General features: G+C 65.3%; 3 protein-coding genes across 3 annotated transcripts; 1 reads left to right on the forward strand and 2 right to left on the reverse strand.

Moving 5' to 3' along the window:
* Nucleotides 1-2,852: 2,852 nt before the first annotated feature.
* EPS8L3 (EPS8 like 3) lies at nucleotides 2,853-8,511 on the forward strand. Its single transcript, XM_050326687.1, is given in 19 exon segments — nucleotides 2,853-2,922; nucleotides 3,004-3,077; nucleotides 3,176-3,240; nucleotides 3,854-4,009; nucleotides 4,915-5,000; nucleotides 5,002-5,050; nucleotides 5,208-5,284; nucleotides 5,600-5,735; nucleotides 5,856-5,906; nucleotides 6,000-6,128; nucleotides 6,215-6,242; nucleotides 6,245-6,258; nucleotides 6,596-6,670; nucleotides 7,212-7,360; nucleotides 7,471-7,645; nucleotides 7,766-7,861; nucleotides 7,966-8,085; nucleotides 8,177-8,256; nucleotides 8,355-8,511. Coding segments are annotated over 19 exon segments (1,758 nt in total). The 5' UTR covers nucleotides 2,853-2,881.
* Nucleotides 8,512-9,994: 1,483 nt separating this feature from the next.
* Nucleotides 9,995-13,308, reverse strand: LOC126646059 (glutathione S-transferase Mu 1-like). Its single transcript, XM_050327081.1, has 8 exons — nucleotides 13,230-13,308; nucleotides 12,670-12,745; nucleotides 12,495-12,559; nucleotides 11,955-12,036; nucleotides 10,879-10,979; nucleotides 10,673-10,768; nucleotides 10,481-10,591; nucleotides 9,995-10,230 (listed from the first exon to the last, which is right to left on the reverse strand). The coding sequence occupies exons 1-8, from the start codon at nucleotides 13,260-13,262 to the stop codon at nucleotides 10,135-10,137; spliced, it is 660 nt and encodes a 219-aa protein (XP_050183038.1). The 5' UTR covers nucleotides 13,263-13,308; the 3' UTR covers nucleotides 9,995-10,134.
* A 2,106-nt stretch (nucleotides 13,309-15,414) lies between these two features.
* On the reverse strand, nucleotides 15,415-17,732 carry LOC126646058 (glutathione S-transferase 2-like). Its single transcript, XM_050327080.1, has 8 exons — nucleotides 17,603-17,732; nucleotides 17,171-17,246; nucleotides 16,778-16,842; nucleotides 16,610-16,691; nucleotides 16,424-16,524; nucleotides 16,037-16,132; nucleotides 15,856-15,966; nucleotides 15,415-15,612 (listed from the first exon to the last, which is right to left on the reverse strand). Exons 1-8 carry the CDS (start codon nucleotides 17,636-17,638, stop codon nucleotides 15,517-15,519), a joined length of 663 nt encoding a protein of 220 aa, XP_050183037.1. The 5' UTR covers nucleotides 17,639-17,732; the 3' UTR covers nucleotides 15,415-15,516.
* Between the last annotated feature and the right edge of the window lie 2,226 nt (nucleotides 17,733-19,958).

Genomic DNA, 19,958 nt, shown 5'->3' on the forward strand with positions numbered 1-19,958 from the left:
GGGCTCTTGGGTGGGGGGACAGACCCCAAGGGTATTCCCAGGGAAGGGAGGGGTTGGGATCGGAGCTGAGGCGGGAGCTGAGGGGGTGGCAGAGGAGATGCCACCCCAGTGACACCCCCCAGAGAGGGACCAGAGGGGTGACAGGACACAAAAGGGTGACAGGGGACAAAAGGGTGACAGGGACCAGCAGGGTGACAGGGACGAGTAGAGTGACAAGGACCCAAAAGGGTGACAAGGACCCAAGAGGTGACAGGAACCAGCAGGTCCTGTGGTTGGGGACGATCCCGGGGGGGACCTTGGAGCAGGGACAGCCCCAGTGGGATGACAGGCAAGGTGACAGCGGGGTGTCCCCGAGCACCCCCGGTCTCTTCCCCTGTGTCACCCCAAAACAGGCGAGCCCGGTGGCTGTGACAGCGGGGACACCACCCTGTCGCTGTCACCACCGGGGACCCCCGCGGAGGGGGTCTCACACTCCGTGAGACTCCAAACCCCCTTCCCGGCTCTTCCCAAGGGGATTTGTAGCCCCCCTTTCCCCCCCGGGGACTTCCTGAGGCTTGGGGAGGTGTCTCCGCTGCCTGGGAATTGAGGTGGAAAACAACAAAAATGGAGTTTTTTGTAGGATTTCTGCAGCCGGCGCCACTCCCAGCGCGCCCAGTGGGGTGACTGGGAGGGACTGGGAGGGACTGGGAGGGGCTGGGAGGGGCGGGGCGAGCAGCCTGTCCTGCCTGGGGTGGTGACAATGGGGGGGTCACGGTGTCCCGTGGGTGCCGCGCGTGGGAGGGGGACACACACCAGCCCAGCCACCCCATGGGGGCGTGGGACCCTCAGCCGGAGGGATCCGGGGGTGCGGGGGGGGCCGAACTGGGAATGCCGGGCCCCCCTTCCCTCCCCTTCCCTCCCCTCCCAGTTCGCTGCCCCCGGGGCTCCCGGGAACTGGGACTGGGGATACTGGGGGGCTGGGGTGGCCCTGGGTGACACGGAGGGAACTGGGGAGTGGTCTGGGGACGAGCACCCCCACTAAACGGATCCCAAATGGATCCCAAATGGATCCCAAATGCCCTTTCAACCACGTTTAAAGCAGGACGGGGAGCTCGGGGGGGTCTCGGGGTGGGAAGGGGGGGGATATCAGCCCATATCCCAACAGAATCCTCCACTTTGCTCCCCAAACGTCTCCCCCAGCCCCACCCCCAACCAGGGGGTCCTGAGGAGGGACAGGGGAGCCTGTGAGGGAACCCCCCCCCTCAGTCCCCTCCCACAGCAGTTATGGGGGGGTTGAACTCTGGTCACCCCAAATCTCCCACGGGGCCACAAACAGCCTCGTGTCGTCCCCCCCCCTCGAGAAGTGTCACCCCAGTGTCCCCAGGGCCCCCTGGGGGGGGAAAAGGGCCACCAGAGGGACCCAGGACCCTGCACAGCTGGGGGGCCGCGTAACGGGGGGGGGTGACACGTGGGGGGCTCCACATCACGGGGGCTTCACATCGTGGGGGTGGGGTCGCACATCTGGGGTCAGACACCTGGGGGTGGCACATCTGGGGGTGGCACATCTGGGGTGGCACATCTGGCCCGGGGCGCGGCGGGGACGTTCTGCCGCCTCGTGGCCGCAGGTGGGAACTGCACCCCCCACACACAGTCCCTGCGTGGGGAAACTGAGGCACGACCCCAACCCTGCCCCCACCCCCGCTCCTCGGGGGGCACTCACAGCCCCCCTAAAACCTCCTCCGCTCGGTTCTGCTCGTATTTGTCCCTAAACACCCCCAAAGGGGTGTTCCTGTCCCACCTGCTCCGTGGGACAGGGCGGGGGGGCAGGATAGGAGGAGTACCTCCACGGGGGCCTCAGCTTGGCCCAAAAAACCTGGAAAAAGAAATGGAGAGAGAGTGTGAGCCTGGATGTGACAGCCCGCAGGGCTGGGGGGGGGCACAGACGGGACCCTCGGGGACACGGGGGACACGGCCCAGCCCACCCATCACCCACCCTCAGCCACGGCAGCACCGGAGGAGCCAAAGGCTCCAGATGAACCCAAACCCACCTCGCCGTGCCGGGAGAGGGGGACCAGGGGGTCACCCCCATCCCACGGACACGACCCCCGGCCACCCAGAGCCCCCAGAGCCCCTCAGAGCCCCCAGCCAGGGTGACCCCGCGGCTCTGGGGGGTGGTGACCCCTCCCTTGCCCCCCCAAATCCCGGCCCCTCACCCCGGATCCGGCCCGTTCCTGGGAGGATTCTCCCGGCAGAGCCAGTTTTGGGGTGAGCCCGGGGTTGCCCCGGGGCGAGGCCGCAGAGTCCTGCGGGGAACAGGTTTGGGTGTTGCCCCGCGGGACGTCACCGGCACCCAGCCCCGGGGTGGGGGAACCTCGGCCTGGGGGTCACCGGCCCTTCCCGGTTTCTCCCGAGGCCACCACGCCCCCCCCACGCCGCAGGGTGGGGGGCCCGGGCTGACGGGAGGGGTGGTGGCCGTGCCAGGCGGCTCCGTCCCCTCCTCGGCCCCCCCTCCCCGCCCCGCGCGGTGACGAGAGGGCAAAGAGCAGGTGGGTGCGGTGTCGGCGACAATCCCTGTCCCCCGCCCGTGTCACAAGCGCAGCCCGGGGCAGGAGCGGCGGAGCAGGGGTCGCGGTGAGCGGGGACACCCCCCGGGCAGGGACCCCCACCCGGGGACAGGGTGGGGGGCGGCTCCGAACCCTGGGAGACCCCCTCGGGGCAAGGATGGGGGCGGGGGGGCTGCGGATGGGGGGGACAAGGGTCTGGTGGCCGCCGGGGCCGTGGGACTGTCCGAGGGAGCGCGTGGAGTGTCCCCCCCGCGGTTGGGGACACAAGGGGGTGACACAGGTGCCCACCCCGGGATCCCGTAACAGGATCGAGACGCCCTCGCTGCCCCCCGGGCAAGATGGGAGACCCCTTCGGCCGCTGGAGCAGCCCCTCGGCCCGGTGAGCAGCCTGTGGTGTTATCGGGGGGTCCCCACTCGGGGAGGGTGGCACGGGGGTGCAAAGGTCCCTTTGTCCATCCAGGAGCGACTACGACGACAGGTCCTCGTTCCGACCTTCCAACACCTTCGCCCGGCCCAGCGGGAAAAGCATCTACAGTGAGTGGGGGCTGCACCCCAAACCCCCTCCCCAAAATCCCACACCCCCGCTGTGTCCCCAGCCTGTCCCTGTCCCCTCACCCCCCCTGTCCCCACAGACCAGCGCAAGGACTACGGGCAGACCCTGCTCAAACCTCAGAACGACTTCCAGCACCACGTGGAGGTGGGAGCCCCTGAAGCCCCCTAACCCCCCTGAGCCTCCCTGAGCCCCCAAGCTGCCCGAGACCCCAAAGCTGCTCTGAGCCCCCCCAAAGCTGCTCGAGCCCCCTCAAAGCTGCCTGAGCCCTCAAAGCGCCCCCAAAGCTGCCGAGCCCTCCAAAGCTGCCCGAGCCCTCCAAAGCTGCCCGAGCCCCTCAAAGCTACCGAGCCCCCAGAGCTTCCCGAGCCCTCCAGAGCTTCCCGAGTCCCCCAAAGCTGCCTGGGCCCCCTAAGCTGCCCTGAGCCCCCTCAAAACCTCCCCTAACCCCTACAAAACTGCCTGAGCCCCTAAAAGCTTCCGAGCCCCCTCAAAGCTGCCCTGAGCCCCCTTAAGCCTGCCCTGAGCCCCCCCAAGCTGCCCTGAGCCCCTCAAACCGCCCCAAGCCCCCCAGTCTTGCTGGGATGTTCCTGTGTCACCGTGTCTCCCTCTCACACGGTGTCCCCCCCGTGTCACCATGTCCCCCCGTGTCACCGTGTCCCCCGTGTCACCGTGAACCCCTGCGTCACTGTGTCCCCCCCGTGTCACCATTTCCTCCCCGTGTCACCATTTCCTCCCCGTGTCACCGTGTCCCCCCCAGCACCTGCTGACGGTGCGCCTGGAGCGGGATTTGCGCAGCCCCGAGGATTGTTTGGGGCGGCTGAAGGCGTTGGAGGCGCAGGGGAGGATTTGGGGACAGGACGTGATCCTGCAGGTCAAGGACCAGCAGCTGGTGCTGAGCGATGTGGAGAGCAAGGTACCCCCCGGCCAGGGCACCCCCAAAGCCCGCCCCCCCCCCGGGTATGGGATCTCCTGGCTATGGGGATCCCATAAACCTCGGTATCCCCTGGATATGGGATATCCCGGCTATGGGACCCCACAAAATCTGGTACCCCCTGAACCCAGGTGCCCCCTGGCCATGGTACCTCCTATAACCCCACGACCCACCCCCCTGGCACCCCTATAACACGGTCACCCCCCATGTCCCTGCCACCCTCCAACCCTGGCACCCCTACAAGCTGGCACCCCTATAACCCCAATACCCCAACCCTGGCACCCCTATAACCCCAATACCCAATCCTTGCACCCCTATAACCTCAATACTCCAAACCTGCCACCCCATAACCCAAATACCCCATCTCTGACACCCCAATAATTCCAATACCCCAATCCTGACACCCCTATAACCCAAATATCCCAACCCTGACACCCCTATAACCCCAATACCCCAACCCTGACACCCCTATAACCCCAATACCTCAATCCTGGCACTCCTATAACCCAAATATCACAGCCCTGCCACCCCAATAATCCCAATACCCAGTCCTGACACCCCTATAACCCCAATACCCCAACCCTGACACCCCAAATAGTGCCAATATCCCAACCCTGACACCCCCATAAGCCAAACACCCAACCCTGACACCCCAATAACCCCAATACCCCCAGTCTGAGCACCCACAACCCCCACCGGACATCCCCCAAACCCCCTTATCCCCCAACACCCTCCCATCACCCCCTTAACCCTTTAACACCCCCGTCCCATTCCCGATCCCCCAATGCCCCCCACGCCCCCTCACCCCTTTCCTGGGGCCATTCCTTGGGGGTGGGGAGGGGGCTCTGAGCCCCTCGTGTGTTCCCCCTCCTCCCACCCCCATCCAGGAGGAGCTGGAGTCATTCCCGCTGGGAAGCGTCCAGGGCTGCACGGCCGGGCTGGAGAACGCGGTGCTGGCCGTGAGCGTGCAGGAGTGGAGCCCCCGGGACCACCGTCCTGCTCTTCCAGTGCGAGAGACCCGGGGTGAGCCCCGGGGGGCAGGATCGGAGGGGAACCCCAGGATGGGGGGCAGGGTGGGGGCGTGAGCCCTCAGGGGGCAGATGGGGAAGCCCCGGGCTGCGGGGTTGATGGAGCAGATGGGAAGCCCCCGAGCTGGGGGTTGATGGGGGGGTTGTTCCAGGCAGAGGCGCTGAGGACCAGCCTGGAGAAGGTGCTGCGGCAGCGCAAGGAGGAGCAGAGGGGACACCCCGGCTACAGGTGAGGGGAGGGGGAGGGTCGTGACTCTTGGTTTCCCACCAGAATTTCCCCCTCCTCTCCCTGGGGGAGATGATGACCCGCTGTCCCCCCTCCCTGTGGGTGCAGGAGGGGGGCTCCTTTTGCCCAGCACCCCAGGACAGGGTTCAGCCCCCATCCTACCCCCCTCACCCCATCCACGGGCTCAGCCCCCCCATGGGGCACAGACCCCCCAAATTTCCCTCCACCCTTGGGCTCATCCCCTTCCCACCCCTCCCCCACACCCCGTGCCCCCTGCACCCCGTGCCCCCTCACCCACCCCTGCCCCCTCTGTCCCAGGAGCAGCCCGGACGTGCCGCCGAGCCGGCCCCCGTGCAGGGGCTCGGAGCCCCGGGCCCGATTTCCACGTGCCCCCCCGCGTGGGCCGCCCCCAGCGTGGGCCGCCCCCAGCGTGGGCTGCCCCGCCAGGACTACAGTGAGTCCCGTGGGGTGTGTGTGTGTGGATCCTCGTGCCTGGGGGTCCCCCACGAGCAGGGGTGACCCTGGGGGTGACGCTGGAGCCCCTCTAGTGTCCCCAGGTGCCCTGGACCCCCAGATGCTCGGCCCAGCCCCAGCCCAGCCCATGTCCGAGGTGGACCGAGACGTTGTAAGTTCCACCCGTGCCCACCTCTCCTCCGCGGGTGGGACTGGACCTCCCCAGACCCTCCCCAGCACCCACCGGGACCTCCCGCACCCACAGGAGGTTCTGAACCACGTCCTGAGGGACGTGGAGCTCTTCGTGGCCCAGCTGAGGATGTCCCTGGGCTCCCTCAGCCAGAAGAAGAAGAAGAAGAAGAAGAAGAACCCGGGTAGGAGGGAGGGAGCGGCCGTGGGGCTGGGGGTGGAGTGGAGGTCCGGAGGGCAATCCCGGTGCCAGTGCCCCGTGTGTGCCCCCAGCGCTGCCCCAAGGAGGAGTTCACGGATTTCTTCCAGAAGGTGAAATACGCCTGAACCTCTTGGTAAGTGCAGAGGGGAGGTGGAAACGCTGAGTGGGACCCTCGGGGCTGGGGAGGCTGGGTAGGAATGGGGTGTGGAATGGGGGATGTGAGGGGATGTGGAGGGGGTGGGGATGGGGGATGTAGGATGGGGGATATGGGATGGGGGATGTAGGGGATGGGGGATGAGGGGATGGGGATGTGTGAGAATGGGGACGTGAGGGATGGGGTTGGGGGGACTGGGGCTCTGGGGAGGGGGCTGCAGTGATGGGGGGTTGTGGGGGGACAGGGGAGGCTGCTGTGTGAGGAAAACGGGGGTTCCGTGGGGACACCCCTTTTCCCCCACCACCCCTCCCCGCAGGGCCGGACCCACCGGCACGTGCAGGACCCCAACCCCGCCGAGCTGCTGCGGCTCCTCTTCTCAGCCCTGACCTTCGTGAGTGCCCCCAGAACCGGGATTATCCCCAAAACCGGGACACCCCAAACAGTCACCCAGGACACTCCCAAAACCGCGGTCACCTCCAAAACCCCCCAAACCGGGATCAACCCCAAAACTGGGACCACCCCCAGAACCGGGACACCCCCAAAACCAGGATCACCTCCAAACCCCACAAAACCGAGATCACCCCCAAACCGGGGATCACCCCCAAAACTGGGATCACCCTCAAAACTGGGTCCACCATCTCGAAGCCAGCCCATCCCCCATAATTACGCCCACCCTCCCAAACTGCTCCTACCCCTCAAAACCGGGCCCATCCCCCCAAAATCTCTCCCACTCCCAAAACCGGTTCCACCCCGAAACCACGCCCACCCCCTAAGCTGCTCCCACCCCAAAAATCTCTCCCAGCTCCCCCAAAACCGGGACTGCGCCCCAAAACGAGTGTGCAGCGTGGGGTCCGCCCCCACCCCCATCCGGGGGCTGTTTTGAGGGTGCATTTTTTGAGAGGTGCCGCTCCATCCCCACCCCCACCCCCCAGGTGCTGTCCCAGTGCCCCAGCCCCGGCCTGGCCCCCTCGGTGGAGTCCCCGCTGCTGCTGCCGGAGGCGCTGGAATTCCTGGAGCAGACCCTGGGAGATGACGATTACGGCACCTGGAAGAGCCTCGGCACCGCTTGGAACAGGGCCAGGTGTGGTCCAGCCCCCTCCCAGCATCGAGGGAAGTGGGGAGGTCTGGATTTGATGGGGGGGGTGTCACAGCACCCACCCTGTCGTGTCCCCCCTCCCACGGTGCTTGTAGGGCCGAGTACCCCAACGCCGCCCTGGTGCCCGGCTACATCCCGGTGTTCTCGGATGGGTGGCTGCCCCCCCCGCTGGAGCAGGAGCGGCACGGGGGACTCCAGGACCCCCCAGCCCCCTCCCCAGGTCCCTCAGCTCTCCCGCGCCCCCATTCCTGCCCGCGCCCCGCTGCCGCCGCGTGGAGGACCACCCCCACGGGTAAGTGCCCCCCAGGCCCCGAGGGGTGCTGAGGGTGGGGGCAGGGTTTGCACCCCCATCCCCCTCGGGTGATGACCCGCCCCCTCCCCTATTTGCAGCCCCCAGACCCTGCCCAGGGGCTGTTCCGAGCCCTCTACGACTTCCAGGCTCGGAATTCCCAGGAGTTGAGTGTCAGGAAGGGGGACAAGCTGCAGGTACAGCGCGGGGGGGGGTGTGTCCCCTCTACGGGAGTGTGGGGAGGGACGGAGTGGGGACCCCTGGCGTTCCGAACCCCCACCCTGTCCCCCTGTGCCCCCAGGTCCTGAGCCAGCAGAAGAAGTGGTGGCTGGTGCAGGACGAGCGCGGGGACCGGGGACACGTCCCCGGCAACATCCTGGAGCCCCTCCCGGGGCCGGAGCGCAGCCCCAGCGCCGGCCAGGTGGGCGTCGCCCCCGTCCCCTGCTCTCCCCGGGCCCCCCACCAGGAGGGGGTGGCCGGGAGATATCCCATTATCACCCCCCCTCTCTCAGGACAGCCCCCCCACCCTGCGCCCCGACTCGTCTCCGGCGGAGGTGACGGCCTGGCTGACGGACAAGGGCTTCTCGCGGCTGTAGGTGGTCCCGTGAGCCCCCAGACTCCTGCTGGGTCTATTTGGTTGGGGGGGACACGAGCCCGGCTCACCCCTGTGCCCCCCCCCTCCCCATCCAGCACGGTGCGGACCCTGGGGGTGCTGCGGGGGCAGGAGCTGCTGCAGATGAGCCCCGAGGAGCTGCGGGGCGTCTGCCCCGAGGAGTGGAGGAGGGTCCTCTTCAAGCTGTCGGCCGCCAGGACATCCCTGGGGGTGAGGGACCACCCCCAGCCCTGAGCCCCCTCCCAAGCCCGGGCTGGCCATGGGGACCCCTCTCCTTGCACTCCCCCTCCCCCCATCCCGGGGCTCTCGGACCCCCAGCCCTGCACCCCTCCCCACTTCAGGCCTGTCCTTGGGGGGTGAGGGACTCGAGACTGCCCCTGAGGGCAGAGACCCCCACCCCGAGCCCTCTCCCCACTCCCGGGCTGGCACTGGGGATGTAGGACCCCCACCTTGCACCCTCTCCCCACCCATCCCCGGAGCTGGCTTTGAGGGTCAGGGACCTCCATCCCGCAGCCCCTCCCCATTCCGGGGGTCCCGGATCCATCCCGCAGCCCTCCCCATCCCGGGGGAGTCTCAGGGGCTCTCAAACCCCCAGATCGCTCCCCCTCCCATTCCGGGGTCCCGGATCCCCATCACCCCCACCCCAGCCCGGGAGAGTCTCGGGGGCTCTCGGACCCCCACCCTGCTCCCCTTCCCCACCCCCGGGGCTTCCCCACGACCCCTCCGCGCCTCTCCCACCCCGCTCTCCGCAGGTCTGAACCACCGAGGCCACTCGGATGTCCCCGCCCTGTCCCCAGCACGCGCCTCCGCGGACGGAGCCCCCCAGGACCTCCTCACCCACCCCCGCCCCAAAGACAAAGAAACGCTCCTCGGTGGCCGAGGACACGCGATCCCCACAGCCACCCGTGACAAACGCCTGCTGGGACCCCTCGAGGCACCAGGGGGCTCTTGGGGACCAACCCGGCCCCCCTCGGGAAGAGGAGGGCAGGACCTCCTTCGGGGTGCAGAGGCTGTGGAGTGATTGTGCACCCCAAAATGTGTGAAAAATAAAAAGAGTGACAGAAATGGGGTGTGCGGCGGGGGGAACCCCGGAGCGTGGGGGGACACGGGGGGGAACGAGGCGGGGGAGGTCTGGGTGGGGACAAGAACAGAGCAGGGAGGGGGACGAGGGGACAGGGAAGGGAGGGGACAAGGACACGGCAAGGGGGGGGACAAGGATGAAGAAAGGAGGGGGACAAGGACAGGGCAGAGAGGGGGAGAGGGCAGGGAGGGGCACACGGCCCCTCACCCCCTCAGACACCCCCCCGTGTCCCCACCCTGGGAAGGGAGGGGGTGATGCCACCCCCACCCGGGACCGGTGGCACGAAGGGCCCCAGGGGACAGCGCTGTCCCCACGTCCCCAGCCCACCCCGCTCAGCGCCCTGCGCGGGTGGCAGGACCCCAATCACCCCCCTCCCCGCCTCATCACCCAGCCTTTGTGAGCGCGGCCTCATTAGCGCTCATTAGGAATGTGCTAATGAGGGGGGGGCGGGGCCCCTGTCCTGGGGTCCCCGAGGACAGTGCAGGGCTCAGCCCGGGCCCCCCAAACCAGCCAGGGAAGGGGGTGGGTGACACCCCGTGGGGCAGAGACACCCCCTCACCCCACACCCACCTCCTCCCACCACCCGTGGGACCACTCCAGTGTCCCCCAGTGCCACAACACGGGGGGGGCTCAGGGTGCCACTTCTACAGCTCTTTATTTAATCTTGGGGGGCTTCACGCCGGCGGGGCCGATCCCCCTCCTCAGGATGGGGGAGTCTGGGGGGGCCGGGACAGGACAGGACACCACCCCTCCCCCTCCTCCTGCTCTCCTGGTCCCTACACCTTCTTGTTGCCCCACTTGGCCATCTTGTTGTTGATGGGCATCTTCTGGAACCGCGGGGACTTCATGTAGGCAGCCACCTTCTCCAGGGCCTGGGGGGATGAGGGGGGTAAGGAGGGGCGTCAGGGACCCCCCCACCGCGGCACCACCCCCACCCAGGGGTACCCTTGGGGTGCAGACCCCCTCCAACTGCACTGGGGGCTCCCTGACACCCCAATTCCCACGGGGTCCCCCCTATTTTGGGGACTCTGCAACCTCCCCCTACCAAACTGCCTGAGGTGCCCCCTGTCCTGGGGGCTCTGTGACCCCCCCACCTCAAAGTCCAGGGTGCCCCCCCCTCACCCCAAAGCGCTCCATGAAGTCCCGGAGGTTCTGGAAGGGCTCCAGGCACTTGGGCTCGAAGATCCTGTTCTGATCCAGCACATCGAACATCAGGAAGTCCACGAAGGTCAGCTGGGGATGGAGGGGGGTACAAGGTGAGCCCACAGCCCCTCCCCCAGCTCCCCCCCACCCCCAGGGGGGTCCCAGTGCTACCTTGTCCCCTGCAAACCACTTTCTGTCGCCCAGGAAGTTGGAGAAGAGCTTCAGCTTCGCCGGGAGCTGCTCCAGGTACCCCGGCTTGAGCTTCTCCTGCGGGAGGAAGGGGTGAGGGGGCCCCCAGACCCTGCCCACGGGGGTCTGTACCCACTGGGGGGGTCCCTGATGCTGCAGGGGGGTCCCCCAGCCCGTGGGACACTCACAAAGTCGGGGCTGTAGCAAACCATGACGAGGCTCATGCGGAAATCCATGACCTGGTTCTCCAGCACGTCCACCCTGCGGATCTCCTCCTCCGACTCACCGCCTGTGGGGGCATGGCAGGGCTGGGGGGGCCAAACCGACCCCAAACCAACCCCAAACCGACCCCAAACCAACCCCAAACTGACCCCAAACCACCCCTGTCCTGACCCCAAACCAACCCCAACCACCCGTCCTGACCCCAAACCAGCCCCAACCACCCCATGCCCTGACCCCAAACCAACCCCAAACCGACCCCAAACCACCCCTGCCCTGACCCCAAACCAACCCCACCAACTCTGCCCTGACCCCAACCCTGCTCTAAACCCCAAACCAACCCCAACCTTCCTCCAACCCCAAACCATCCCATCCCAACCCTTCTCTATCTAACCCACCAACCCACCCACCACACCCCACCCCTACTCCAACCCCAACTGCAATCCAACCCTGACTGAAGCCCAATCCAACCCCAACCCAACCCCAACCCGATCCAACCCCAATCCAACCTCAACCCCAACTCAACCCCAATCCAACCCCAACCCAGTCCAACCCCAATCCAACCCCAATCCAACCCCAGCCCGATCCAACCCCAACCCCGATCCAATCCCAACCCCGATCCAATCCCAACCCCGATCCAATCCCAACCCCGATCCAATCCCAACCCCAATCCAACCCCAAGCCCGATCCAACCCCAACCGATTCAACCAACCCCGATCAACTAGCCCGATCCAACCCGATCCAACTCCCAACCCCAAACCCAACCCCAATCCAACCCCAATCCCAATCGAACCCCAACCCCAATCCAACCCCGATCCAACCCCAACCGGGATCCAACCCCAACCCCAATCCAACCCCAACCCCAATCCAATCCCAACCCCAATCCAATCCCAACCCCAAATCCAACCCTAATCCAACCCCAACCCCAATCCAACCCCAACCAACCTAATCCAATACCCAATCCAACCCCAATCCCGATCAACTCCCGATCCAACTCAACCGATCAACCCCAATCGATCCCACCTCGGGCAGCCCCGGCACTGACACAGGCGGTGCTTGCGGGCGATGTGCCGCAGGATCGCGTTGCTCTGCGTCAGCTTGACAGGGCCGTCGATGAAATAGGGCAGCTGAAACGGGGGGGACAGCAAGGACAGGGGTGAGGGGACACGGTGTGGGGACACTGGGGCATGGGGGTGAGGGGACATGGCCTGGGGACACCTGGGGGACACAGGGGGACAGGGGTGAGGGGACACCAGGGTGAGGGGACATGTGGGCACCAGGGGACACCAGGGCATGGGGACACCATGGTGTGGGGACACTGGTGTAGGCACCCCAGGGACACCGGGACCCAGGAACTCCAGGACATGGGGACACAGGGACCAAGGGATACAGAGACCCCAGGGACACAGGGACCCCAGGACATGAGGACCACAGGACACGGGGACACAGGGATATGGGGACCCAGGGACCCCAGGAGATGGGGACACAGGGACATGGGGACACAGGGAGATGGGGACACAGGGATATGAGGACTCAGGGACCCCAGGACATGGGGACACAGGGACCCCGCTCCCCACCCCCTTACATTGGGGAAGTCCAGCCCCAGCTTCTCCTTCTCGTTGATCCACTGGCTCTTGTCATAGTCGGGAGCTGAAGGGGGAGACAAAGGGGGGGTGGGTCACGTCCTGTCCCACCCCTCGAAGCCCCCGGAGCTCGAGGGAGGGGTGGGGAACCCCCCCAGACCCCCCCAGCCCCCTCACCTTCCCCGCAGCTGTAGAGCTTGTCCTCGTAGGGGGTCTCCGTGTACTCCAGGAGCAGGCGGATGGCGTGGGCCAGCTGGGGGGGGGGCGGTGAGACCACCCCAAAATCACCCCCCCCGTGGGCAACCCACCCCCAGCACTCCCAGGGAACCCCGGCGTGGGGGACCCCACAACACACGGCGGGACCCCGAAAGTAACTCCCCCACACCCTGTGAGGGCAGCAGGACCCCCAAAGAACCCCCAAAATGACCTGGAGGAACCCAAGAGCCCCCTAAAGAACAGAGGGACCCTCCCACAAACACAATGCCCCCAAAGAGCAGAGGGACCCCCACAGCCCCCGAGAAACGAGGCGGACCCCCGAAGACCTTCCGTAGCCTCCCAAAAGACCATGAGAATCCCCGAAGACCCCCTCGAAGCCCCCCCAAAACACGCGGGGGGCCCCCGAAAACCTCCCGCAGCCCCCCCCATAGAACAAAGGGACCCTCAGCCCCCCCAAAGGCCGGGGGTGGTCCCTGAGCTCCCTCTCCGTGCCGAGGTCCCCCCCAGGACCCCCCACTCACCCCGCGGATGTCCCAGTACCCCAACACCGCCATGGCCGCCACTCGTGACTGCGGACACGCCCACGCCACGTGACAGCCCCACGGCCACGCCCATGAGGGGCGGGGTTTGAGGGACGGGGCGGGGCGAGTGGAAGGGACCCCGGTCCGGCCCCCCCCCCCCTTGTCTTGGGGGGCTCTGCGACCCCCTCAGTTCCACGGGGACCCCCTGAACAGCGGGCTCGGCAGTTCCCCATCCCCACGGGACCCCCGTGTCCTGGGCACTCTGGGACCCCCACACTCCACGCATCCCCCTTATCCCGGGGGGGCCACGAATCCCTCTGTGCTCCCCCTCAAGCTGCAGGGGGGTCCCCCTTTCGACTCCCTAAGGAGGGGTCTCGTTATGCCGGGGGGGCACAGACACTCCACCCCATCACGTACATTGGGAAAGTCGAGCCCCAGTTTCTCCTTCTCGTTGGTCCAATCGCTCGGGTCAAAATCGGGGGTTGGGGGGGCAGGAGGGCAGAGCAATTGGAGGGGGGGGCTCCCCCAGACCCCCCACCTGCCCACTGGGGGCCCCCGGAGCCGCGTGTGCCCCCCCAGCCCGGCACGCCCTGGGCGGATCAGGGACGACGCTGCCCCCGGGAGGGGTCAAAGTCCGATTTTGGGGAGGTGTGGGTGTGCCCCCTCCCCGGGCTGCAGGACGGGGTTGGCGGGGGGGGGAAGAGGGACAGGTTGGAAACGGGGCCTCCCTCCCCACCCTTTTGTGGGTTTTTGACACGGCACAAAGCAGGGGGAGGGGTCCCAAGGTGTGGGGGCACATGGGGGGTCACAGCCCCCCCTCACCTGGGCCAGGGCGGTACTGGTCCTCCTGGTAGGGAGTGTCCGTGTACTCCAGCAGCAGGAGGATGGTGTGGGCCAGCTGGGGGACACACTCAGCGCCCACCTTTGGCACTCCCACAGCTCCCAGAACCCCCCAAAAGCGATGGTGATGCCCCCTCGCCCTGGGTGGGCTCCAGCTCAGCCCCCCCCGCAGCGCTGAGGCCCAGCCTCGAGAAGGTATGGGAGGAATGGGGGAAGTGAAGAATGAGGGGACATGGGGACACCAGGGAATACCAGGGCATGGGGACACTGGTGTGGGGACCCCCAGGACACAGGGCCCCCTGAATCAAAGAAATCCTTGACCGATATGTCGAGCACACTTTTATTAGGGCCGGGGAGATGCAGGGGTGGTTTGGGCCCCCCGTGCATTCCACCAAGAAAAGAAACACAACAGCTTTTTGTACATTGGAACGGTGAGATTTAAAAATAATCTCTCCTATTCACTCTTTACAAAGTCTGCCTTATCTAAATAAACATTTGGCTGCCGAACTCCTATTCCTGTCACTGTAGTTACATAAACTTTTATCATCCCAAACGGCTCAGGTTTCCCTCACCCCCTTTCTGTCTCCCTAGCCCTGCTACACGCTGAAAGTCCCGCGTTCCCTGACTGTCCCTTTTTGTTTACGGACGCTTTATCTTAACTGCCCGCAATTTAGGCAGCAACCTTCCTTAAAGTTGTAATTTCGCAAAGTCACACTGAACACAGCGAAATTCCAACATGAGAAAGAGTGGTTCTGTTGACTGCACTCGTGGAGCAGATCCTGAGTTACGATCGGGAACGACGGAGGGTTATAAATTGGTATGAAGGAGTTTGAATGGAGGGACGAAGTTTGAAAAAGGAGTGTAAGAGTATTTTCAGCAGTGACAACCACCCGGCCACGCCCCCTGAACGTCACACCCCCACGGCCACGCCCCTCACAGGGGCGGAGCTTGAGGGCTCGGGGCGGGGCGAGTGGAAGGGACCCCGGTCCGGGCACAACCCCCTTTGTCCTGAGGGCTCTGTGACCCCCCCATCCCCACGGGACCCCCTTGTCCTGAAGCCTCTGGGAACCCCCACACTCCACGGATCCCCCTTATCCCGGGGGGGGCCACGAATCCCTCTGTGCCCCCCCCTCAAGCTGCAGGGGGGTCCCCCTTTCGACTCCCTAAGGAGGGGTCTCGTTATGCTGGGGGGGCACAGACCACTCACGGGGTCTCCCTTATCCTGAGGGCGCAGAGAGAAGCCCCCCACCCCATCCCATAATCCAGGAGGGTCCAACAGCCCCCCACCCCCGCGGGGGTCACCCCAAAATGGGGGGTCCTCGCGGTCCTACAGTGAAGCCACAAATCAGACGGACAGGGGAGAGCCCCCCACGATTTATTCGCGGTGGAGTGAGCTGGGGGGCACAGAGTGAGTTGGGGGCATGGAGGGCTTGTGGGGGTCCTCCCCTCACTCCTTGGTGTTGCCCCACTTGGCTATGGGGTAGAAAACGGGTGTTTTGATGAACCGTGGGGTCTTCATGTAGGAAGAGACCTTGGGCAGGGCCTGGGGGGACACGAGGGGACATTGGGGAGACAGCAGGGACTGGGGGGGACAGGGACATGAGGAGAAAACAATGGGGACACGGGACAGGGCTGGAAACACCAGGGAGATGTGGTGAGAGGGATGGGGACAGGGGCAGGTGGGGACAGAGGAGATAGGGATAGGGACAAAGGGGACACAGGGATGGGGACAAAGAGGACACTGGGGTGCCCCGGGCTGTCCCCACGCTGTCCCGTCCCCCCTCACCTCGAAGCGCTGCAGGAAGCTGCTCAGGTTTCCCTGGAATTCGGGGCTGTTGGGCACAAACATGTAGAGCCGATCCAGCACATCGTATGCCACGAAGTCCACGAAGGTCAGCTGGGGGGGCACGGGGTGGTCAGACCCCATTGGTACCCCAGAACACCCCCCCAGAGCCCCCTGAACTCACCTTGTCCCCCGCGAACCAGGTGCGGGAGCCCAGGAAGCGCGAGAACTCCTGGAGCTTCTTGGGAAGCTGCTCCAGGTATCCCGCCTTCAGCTTCTCCTGCAGGGGGGACGGTTGGGGGGGCTGAAACACCCCCGGACCCCACACGCCCAGACCCCACAGAACACCCCCAGGCCCCACAGAACACAGGGCAGCACCCCGGGCAGACAGGGGGGAGTGGGAATGGGAATTGTGGATGAGAACAGGGGAACTGGGGATGGGAATGGGGGATGAGAAGAGGGGAAGGGGGTAAAGGGCGCACCCCAACAGAGCCCCCACGCCGTTGGTGGCTCGGTCCCCTTGTCCCACGTGGGGGGACAGCCCCGTGCACCCCCGCCCGGGGGTACTCACATAGTTGGGGTCGTAGCAAAGCCGGCAGAAGGCCTCCCTGACATCCATGAGCTGGTTTTCCAGCACATCCACGCGCTGCTTCTCCTGCTCCGTCTCGCCGCCTGCGGCACCGGGAGGCGTCACCTCCATCCCCATAAAAAGACCCCCGGGGACCCTGGCGGGTGCTGCGACCCCCCCCCCACTCACACAGGTTGTGCTTGCGGGCGATGTAGCGCAGGATCGCGTTGCTCTGGGTCAGCTTGACGGGCCCGTCGATGAGATACGGGAGCTGGGGGGGGTTCCGGAGGGGGGGTCAGCCCCGGCGATCCCCCCTCTCCCCGCGCCGCGCCCCTCCCGCCCCCCTCAATCACGTACATTGGGGAAGTCGAGCCCCAGTTTCTCCTTCTCGTTGGTCCAATCGCTCGGGGCAAAATCGGGGGCTGGGGGGGCAGGAGGGCAGAGCAATTGGAGGGGGGGCTCCCCCAGAACCCCCACCTGCTCACGGGGGGGCCCTGCTCTGCCCCCGGAGCCGCGTGTGCCCCCCCAGCCCTGGGCGGATCAGGGACGACGTTGCCCCCTGGAGGGGTCAAAGTCCGATTTGGGGGAGGGATTTGCCCCCCCCGAGCTGCAGGACGAAGTTGCGGGGTGGGGAGGAAGAGGCACAGGCTGGAAACGGGGCGTCTCTTCCCACTTCCGTGGGTTTTTGACACGGCACAAAGCAGGGGGAGGGGGTCTCGGGGTTTGGGGGGTTCACAGCCCCCCCCTCACCTGGGCCAGGGTGGTACTGGCGCTCCTGGTAGGGGGTGTCCGTGTACTCCAGCAGCAGGCGGATGGCGTGGGCCAGCTGGGGGGGACACACACGGCACCCACCTTTGGCACCTCCACAGTTCCCAAGACCCCCCAAAAGCCCCCGGGGACCTCCAGCACCACCACAGCCTCCAGGGAACCCCCGGCACTCCCACACCATGCTGGGACCCCCAGAACCACCACCACCCCCAACATCCACCCTGTGACACCCAGCACCCCCCCCCAGCACTCATCCTGAAACCCCCAGAACTCCGCAACACGCCCCCCTTCCTACGGCCCTCGGCACTGCCACACCGCCAGCACCCCCTCTGGGACACCAGGACCTCCCACCACCCCTTCTGAGAGCCCCAGAACCGCCACCCCCAGCCCCCTGTGCCCCCCGGCCCCACTCACCCCGCGGAAGTCCCAGTAGCCCAGTGTCACCACCATGGTGCCCCCCCGGCCGCGGCTCTGCGGGACTGTGCACGGACCCGGACGGACTGGGGACACCGGACAGGGATTGGGGGTTGGCCGAGCCCTCCCTGCCCCTCCCCCGGGGCCCTCCCCCTGTCCCTCCCCCCCGCGTCGCCGCTGCCAGGCGGGTTCCAGGGTGTTCTGCCGGGGCTCGGTGCCAGCGCTGGCCCCGCCACCCCTGCCCGGGACCCCGCCTCAAATCCCTCCCCGACCCCCCCTCGGCTCGGGGACCCCCTGAACCACAGCCTGAAGAGAAACAGCCCCCACTCCGTCCCTCAGTCCCCCCGAGTTCCTCCCCCCCTCCCCGAAACTCGGGCGTTTTTCTGGAAGAGTTTATTTTCCCTGCTGGGACGGGGTTGGGGGCTGGGGGATCGCTGGCGGAGCCCGGGGGGATCGGCGATGTCGGCAGGTCCCGTGGGGTCCCGGGTGTCTCAGTGTGTGCCCGGGGCGATGGTGATGCCCCCTCGTCCTGGGTGGGCTCCAGCTCAGTTCCCCCCGCAGCGCTGAGGCCCAGCCTGGAGAAGGTATGGGAGGAATGGGGGAAATGAGGAATGAGGGGACATGGGGACACCAGGGAATACCAGGGCATGGGGACACTGGCGTGGGGACCCCCAGGACACAGGGCCCCTTAAATCAAAGAAATCCTTGAACGATATGTCGAGCACACTTTTATTAGGGCCGGGGAGATGCAGGGTGGTTTGGGCCGCCCGTGCATTCCACCGAGAAAAGAAACACAACAGCTTTTTGTACATTAGAAGGAGTGAAATTCAAAATTATCTCTCCTATTCACTCTTTACAAAGTCTGCCTTATCTAAATAAACATTTGGCTGTCTAACTCCTACTCCTATTACTGTAGTTACATAAACTTTTATCATTCCAAATGGCTCAGGTTTCCCTCACCCCCTTTCTGTCTCCCTAGCCCTGCTACACGCTGAAAGTCCCGCGTTCCCTGACTGTCCCTTTTTGTTTACGGACGCTTTATCTTAATTGCCCGCAATTTAGGCAGCAACCTTCCTTAAAGCTGTTACAATTTCGCAAAGTCACACTGAACACAGCGAAATTTTACGAAAATGAGAAGGACTCGTTCTGTAAATGCACTCGTGGAGCAGATCCTGAGTTACGATCGGGAACGACGGAGCGGTATAAATTAGCGTGAAGGAGTTTGAACAGAATGATTAAGTTTGGAAAAGGAGTGTAAGAGTATTTTCAGCAGTGACAACCACCCGGCCACGCCCCCGGCACGTGCAAACATCGAGGCCACGCCCCCGACGTGCAGCCCCGCGGCCACGCCCATGACGAGGGCGGAGCTTGAGGGGGCGGGGCGAGTGGAAGGGACCCCGGTCCGGGCACAACCCCCTTTGTCCTGAGGGCTCTGCGACCCCCCCATCCACACGGGACCCCCTTGTCCTGGCGCCTCTGGGACCCCCACACTCCATGGGGTCCCCCTTATCCCGGGGGGCCACGAATCCCTCTGTGCCCCCCTCAAGCTGCAGGGGGTCCCCCTTTTGACTCCCTAAGGAGGGGTCTCGTTATGCTGGGGGCACAGACACTCAGGGGGTCTCCCTTATCCTGGGGGTGCAGAGAGAAGCCCCCCCATCCCATAATCCAGGAGGGTCCAACAGCCCCCCCACCCCCGCGGGGGTCACCCCACAAACAGGGGGTCCTCGCGGTCCTACAGTGCTGGCAGTGCTGGGGAGGCTATAAGAACCTCCAGGAGAACTACTCGCCATTTGCTGCTCAGGCTTGACTCTTCCTCAGAACCAACTAAGTGTGAGTGGGAGGGGTGGTCAGGCTCGTTAGCAAGTGCTGGGGAGGCTATATAAGAACCTCCAGGAGAACTACTCAGCCATTTGCTGCTCAGGCTTGACTCTTCCTCAGAACCAATTAAGGTGAGTGAGGGGTGGGTCAGGCCTCGTTAGCAGCGCTGGGGAGGCTATAAGAACCTCCAGGAGAACTACTCGGCCATTTGCTGCTCAGGCTTGACTCTTCCTCAGAACCAATTAAGGTGAGTGAGGGGTGGGTCAGGCTCGTTAGCAAGTGCTGGGGAGGCTATATAAGAACTCTCCAGGAGCGTGAGCGGTTCGCTCACGCACCCCCACAGGAGTAGACTAACAGGGTGTGGCACAACAATTTCAAGGCATTTCAAGCCTGCAGGGCACAACCAGCTCCCTTTTCTTGTAGGTGAGTGTGCTTTCTAAAGCTAACAATGGTTTCCAGGAAAACAAAACTGTTACTGCTGTTAATACTAGGAGTGTGTTTGCTCAGACACTCCCTCGAAGAAGGATGCAGCCACCCA

This window comes from Myiozetetes cayanensis, unplaced genomic scaffold, assembly GCF_022539395.1.
Source record: "Myiozetetes cayanensis isolate MyiCay16 unplaced genomic scaffold, myiCay2020 scf32, whole genome shotgun sequence".
NCBI classification, from domain to species: Eukaryota; Metazoa; Chordata; class Aves; order Passeriformes; family Tyrannidae; genus Myiozetetes; species Myiozetetes cayanensis.

Coding starts and splice junctions, on each gene's coding strand:
- LOC126646059 (XM_050327081.1), bottom strand. CDS start 13,262: ATGGCGGTGTTGGGGTACTGGGACATCCGCGGG. Junction 12,037..12,494: donor TGGGGCTGGACTTCCCCAAT/GTAAGGGGGTGG, acceptor CCCCCGTTTCAG/CTGCCCTATTTCATCGACGG. Junction 10,592..10,672: donor AGTGGTTTGCAGGGGACAAG/GTAGCACTGGGA, acceptor CTCCATCCCCAG/CTGACCTTCGTGGACTTCCT.
- LOC126646058 (XM_050327080.1), bottom strand. CDS start 17,638: ATGGTGGTGACACTGGGCTACTGGGACTTCCGCGGG. Junction 16,843..17,170: donor CCAGTACCACCCTGGCCCAG/GTGAGGGGGGGG, acceptor CTGCCCCCCCAG/CCCCCGATTTTGCCCCGAGC. Junction 15,967..16,036: donor CCTGGTTCGCGGGGGACAAG/GTGAGTTCAGGG, acceptor GTGCCCCCCCAG/CTGACCTTCGTGGACTTCGT.